Source organism: Phacochoerus africanus, chromosome 1, assembly GCF_016906955.1.
Source record: "Phacochoerus africanus isolate WHEZ1 chromosome 1, ROS_Pafr_v1, whole genome shotgun sequence".
Taxonomy (NCBI): domain Eukaryota; kingdom Metazoa; phylum Chordata; class Mammalia; order Artiodactyla; family Suidae; genus Phacochoerus; species Phacochoerus africanus.
The window spans coordinates 218,339,413-218,345,412 of NC_062544.1; the positions used below are offsets into that span (position 1 = coordinate 218,339,413).

The 6,000-nt window shown below is 43.2% G+C and overlaps 1 protein-coding gene across 2 annotated transcripts in view; it reads left to right on the plus strand.

Moving 5' to 3' along the window:
- Positions 1-4,916, plus strand: part of PARP9 (poly(ADP-ribose) polymerase family member 9) — a 39,593-nt gene extending 34,677 nt beyond the window's left edge. For both annotated transcript variants that reach the window (XM_047790825.1, XM_047790834.1), the window contains exon 11: positions 4,114-4,916. In XM_047790825.1, coding sequence (XP_047646781.1) covers positions 4,114-4,484 — 371 coding nt within the window. In that variant the 3' untranslated portion in view covers positions 4,485-4,916. The remainder of the gene's footprint in view (positions 1-4,113) is intronic.
- Positions 4,917-6,000: the final 1,084 nt, after the last annotated feature.

The following is a 6,000-nucleotide window of genomic DNA, read 5'->3' on the forward strand; positions in this document are numbered from 1 at the left end:
GGGTTTAAACTCAGTTCCTGCATGGGTTCGCCCCTTCTCCTAGATTGCACTGGATAGTGGGACAGGCATTGTGAGGAGGCCTAGTTCCTGGCCCCCATCTGTCCTCTGCCTCCCAGCATCCTCTGCTCAATAAACCACCCTAGGCTTTGCTCATTAGCACCTTCCCGTGCTTAAATTTCCAATGCCCTTAGCTCTTAGGTAGTATCTGCACAGGCTGCTCTGTTTTTTGTGCAGAGTCAAATCCTTTCTAGCCGTGTCTGTGCCCCTTCTGCAGCACAGGAGATGTTTGAGTGTGTGCATCCTCCAAGCTGAAATGCAAGACCGTGAGGGACAGTCCTCACCTGCGCTGGGGGTCTTCCCAGCCATTGCTACTTTCCCCTCAGGTGCCCGGGTGGATGAGGGGCTGCACCCTGTGGGGTCAGACAGTGGTCCCCTCTGCTGTGGAAGTCCTCCCAGTGTTTCTGAGATTTCTATTTTCTGCTCTATCTTGACTCCCAGAGCCTTCTCCAGGGAGTGAGAGAGTAAGGTGATCACGTTCTCGGAGCTCCCAAGAGTTCTAGTCACGTCCTCTCTGACTCTTTTCTTCCTGGCAGGTAGAAAGAAAACCTTTTATCTTGAAGTGAGAAAACTGCTTTTAGAATACCTGGTGTTCTTCTTTCCTCTCCCATATGTGATATAAACTCCATGATCTATATCCTTCAGGCTTTAGCCTTTTGTCTCAAAAAACCCTTTTTTTTTTTTTTTTTGGTCTCTCAGAAAACCTAACTGTGAAAGCCAGGCTTTTACGACCATACTCTCTGCTTGATTAAAAATGATTTTATGGTGTTCCCATTGTGGCACAGTGGTTAACGAATCCGACTAGGAATCATGAGGTTTTGGGTTCGATCCCTGGCCTTGCTTAGTGGGTTAAGGATCCGCCATTGCCGTGAGCTGTGGTGTAGGTTGCAGACGTGGCTCAGATCCCACATTGCTGTGGCTGTGGTGTAGGCTGGCGGCTACAGCTCCAATTAGACCCCTAGCCTGGGAACCTCCATATGCACGGGAAGCGGCCCTAGAAAAAGGCAAAAAAGACAAAATAAATAAATAAAAATAAAAATGATTTTATGCCATGTATATATATTCAGTTGACTTTGTTCTGAGCTTTATCCTTTTTGCCCCTGAGGTGATAAGTAGCAAGAACTCAATGGGTGGAGGAACAGGGAGCAAAAAGAAACTCCCAGAAAAGAGATCTTTGAATTTTATCTCAAAATAGCCCCTTGCTGCATAAAGTTGTACTGTATTTATCTGTTTACATGTGGGGAGTCCTGGAGTTCCTATCATGGCTCAGCAGTAATGAAACCAACTAGGATCCATAAGGATACGGGTTTGATCCCTGGCCTTGCTCAGTGCATTAAGGATCCAGCATTGCCATGAGCTGTGGTTTAGGTTGCAGTTGTGGCTCAAATCTGGTGTTGCTGTGGCTGTGGCGTAGGTCAGCAGTTGCAGCTCAGATTCTACCCCTAGCTTGGGAACTTACATATGCAACACGTGCAACCCTAAAAAGGGGGGGGGGACAAACAAACAAACATGGGGAGTTCTCTTTGTGAGTTTTTGAGGATCATATCATTTTTGAATCTCAGGTCCATCATGGTAGCCACTAGCCGAATGTGGATATTGAGCACCTAAAATATGGTTGATCTGATTTGAGGTGTGCCTTGACAAAGACCACACTCAATTTTAAAGACCATTACCAAAGAAAAGAATGTAAAATATCTCTGTAATCATTTTTATATTGATTACATGTTGAAATGCTAAGTTGTTTTTCTTTTTCTTTTTAGGGCTGCACCTGGGAATGTATGGAAGTTCCCAGACTAGGGGTCAAATCGGAGCTACAGCTGCTGTCCTACATCACAGCCGCAGTAACACCAGATCCGAGCCACGTCTTCAACCTCCACCACAGCTCATGGCAATGCTGGATCCTTAATGCACTGAGCAAGGCCTGGGATCATTCCTGTATCCTCATGATACTAGTAAGGTTCATAACCCACTGAATCACGACAGGAATGCCCAAAATAATAACATTTTGAATATGATAGGTTAAAAAAAATCGTTAAATTAATTTTACCTTTTTTAAAAATCTTTTTAGGGCTGCATCTGTGGCATATGGAAGTTCCCAGACTGGGGGAGCTGGAAATTAGAGCTGTAGCCACTGGCCTACACCATAGCCATAGCAATGCCAGATCAGAGCCACGTCTGCAACCTACACCACAGCTCACGGTAATGCTGGATCCTTAACCCACTGAGCGAGGCCAGGGATGGAACCTGCGTCCTCGTGGATGCTAGTCAGATTCATTTCCAGCGAGCCATGACAGGATCCCCCAGTTTTACCTTTTTTTTTAATGTGGCTACTAGAAAATTGTAAATTACGTATGTGGCTCCCATTGCATTTCTATTGTTCAGTGCTGCCCTAGATCCTGAAACAGTGTTAGGTCAAGTCCTAAGTAAACATAAAGAGAGAGGGAGGGAAGAATGGAAAGAAAGGAGGAAAAGAGAATACAACTTCAAAGAAGTTTTCTTGTTTTTCCCTCTCAGTGGGGTAGAGAGTGAATGAAGCAGAGATTACCTTCAGATCCACAGTTGGGCCCTCAGCCACCTTGAGAGTGCTTAATATTCCACGGAAGAGAAGATAAATCACAAGCATTTATGCAGAACAAAGAATATTCATTTCCAAGGGTTGGAATAGGGCATGTCCTCCTTATTATCAGAGTATTCAGGATACCTGATGAATGCAAAACTTCCTGGTGAGCATGGACCTAGATCAGGAGCATGTGGAGAAAGAAATAATGCTATTTGCAGCAACATGGATGGACATGGAAATTATCATGCTAAGTGAAGTTAGTCAATGAGACACCAACATCATATGCTCTCACTTACAGGTGGAATCTAAAAAAAGGACACAATGAACTTTTTTGCAGAACAGATACTGACTCACAGACTTTGAAAAACTTAGGGTTTCTAAAGGAGACAGACTGGGGGGGTGGGAGGATGCACTGGGGCTTTGGGATGGAAATGCTATAAAATCAGGTTGTGATGATCATTATACAACTCTAAGTGTAATAAAATTCATTGGGTTAAAAAAAGAAGAAGCGGAGTTCCCATCGTGGCACAGTGGTTAATGAATCTGACTAGGAACCATGAGGTTGTGGGTTCGATCCCTGGCCTCACTCAGTGGGTTAAGGATCTGGCGTTGCCGTGAGCTGTGGTGTAGGTTGCGGACGCGGCTCGGATCCCACGTTGCTGTGGCTCTGGCGTAGGCCGGTGGCTACAGCTCTGATTAGACCCCTAGCCTGGGAATCTTCATATGCTGTGGGAGCGGCCCTAGAAAAGACAAAAAGACTAAGTAAATAAAGGAAGAAGCATGTGGAAATTCTCAGTGGGGTATTTTACCAGCCCATGGTGAGAACTGAAGACTTATCCCTCCTTGCTTGCAGTAGAGAATACCCCTCTAGTAACCAGAGGGCCTGTGTCCCCCAAATCCAGGGTATCTCTTCCTAAACCATGCAGCACGCACACTAACATTACTTCATAGGCTCAGTATTCCCCTTATTTTGACACAGTTTTCTTGTAATGCATCCATGAATTTGGGAGATACTTTGCCTTCCTAGATGCTTTGTTTATTAGCTCTGTTCTCAAAGTTCTAGAGATATACTTATCCACAGCTCAAAAAGCCATGTTCTAAGAGAAACAGAATCTTCCCTACATTATGTTCTCTTTGTTAGCTGCTTGGTTGGTAATGTTGACTTAAGTCGTACTCTCAATGAACCTCAGATTTTTCATGTTATGCTACCCAAATCACATATGCAAGAAGATAATTGATGTAAAAATGCTTTGTCAATCATAGACTCCTTTATAAACTCTAATGGTATATTAAGATGCAAGCTATTAAATGTGTGTGATATTCATGGTAATTTGCCACAAGTGAACAACTTTGGGTGTCTTTGCTACAGACACAGGGACTTGGGACCTGGAAGTAGTGATTATTTGGAGGACGAGGAAGAGAATGCATATGAGTACCCAGATAGGCAATAGAATTTGTCAAATTATAAATAATCGTTCATTTTTTTCTCTTGTCAGACCTAAAATATGGAGCTGGAATATATTTCACCAAGAACCTCAGAAACATAGCACTCCAGGTCAAGAAAGCATCTGCCACAGATAAGCTCATCTATGTGTTTGAGGCTGAAGTACTCACAGGCTCCTTCTGCCAGGGTAATCACTTAAATATTGTTCCCCCACCATTGCATCCTGGAGTCATAGAGAGTCATGACAGTGTGGTTGACAAAGTTTCCAGCCCTGAAACCTTTGTCATTTTTAGTGGCACACAGGCTATGCCCCAATATTTGTGGACTTGCCTCCAGGATCATGTACAGGATTATTTAGGACAAATAGTGCTCTCTTCACAGCAGTTTCAGAGGAAATTCTCAAGTGGCAGCCCTGTTGACTAACCTCCACATCATTTTAACAACAGGCATGACCTTGCTTTGGAAAAACCAACCAAATAATGACCATCAGTGACTCAAAGACTGGTTTGAATATGTCAGATGGGTTGTCTGTATGGACTGACAGGGTAATTGAAGAGATCAAATACAAACTAACATCTTCGTGCCTTCATCTTTATCTTCCTCTCTTAGGTTGGGTAGATACCAACTGAAGCTTTCTCAGGACCCTTCCCTCTCCTTCAAGCTGTCCTTTCTTTACCATAGTTTAATATTAACAGTGTTTTTCATATAACAAAGAGATTTTTCCAGTAAATAATCCAGTCCTTTTATTTTGTAAAATGATACTGTAATCTCTTAGGACAATAATGTGATCTTAGATTTTCCAGAGAATCTTATAAAGTACTTTAGATATCAAAATAAATCACCTTTGCCAAAGTACGTTGCTCTGAAAATTATGTGTAAAATGAAATTATTTGAAGTGGAACAACATCAGAAGGCTTTTACTCTACTGATAGCCTATTTGGATTCATCCGTTTCAAGCAATGCCACCCAAACACCATGAAACCAAATTATTATTTCACCAAATATGTCTCGAACACCAGATGTGTTTCAGTCATTTTCTGAGTGCCAGACAAGACAAATGTCTTCCAAAAGCTTTCAGTCTGAATAATCAGAAAGGCAGCTATGGACAGTTTAGCAAATGTGACTTGGTGTAACAAAAGAGGATTTATAAATTCTTTGGAAATATTTAAGGAGAGGGATAAATTAATCCAGGGGTGAGAGGAAGTCCTTCTAAAGAAAGCAAAACTTAGGCTGAGACCTAAAGAATTTGTAAGAGTTTGGCAAACTAGGGATGCAGCACATTGGGAGTAGAGTTGCGAGAGTATTCTATGCAGAGAGCTTAATCTGCTGTGACTGTGCTTGTATTTGACTTCAGAGTTCTGCAGTGTAGAAGCCAGCTAATCTCAGCATGCCTGTCCTTCCTATTCTTAAATCATTATCTCTGTACACTTTCAAACTTTCCTGACCCTCACATCCTTAGTCTCTCTGAAACACTTCCTCCTCCTCCTCCTCATCTTACCTCAACCAACGTTCATCATCTTGCAAGAAGCATGCTTATTGTCTCATTGGTATTGTCCTTGAATATGGGCAAGACAGGTCCTGCCTTAGACTTCTGGTTTGAGAGATTCTCACTCTGACCTTTCTCCAGCTGTGCCCACCTCCACAAGGTGAGGAATTCACAAGGTCAAAAAAAATGTGTCCCTTTGGAACCTGCTCACTTCACTTCTAAGCCACCTACTATGTACCTGGAAACTCTATAGCTTCCTGCCTAAATAGCTCCAGGTCACTTCTAGAGTCTGACTGGGCCTCTTCCTTGGGTCTCTCTTCCCAAGGGTGGACTGTGCCACAGTCTGCATCAAGAATGGCCATGAGGGATTCCTGCTGTGGCGCAGTGGGTTAAAAATCTGACTGCAGCAGCTCCAGTTGCTGCAGAGATGTGGATTCAATCCCTGGCCCAGCT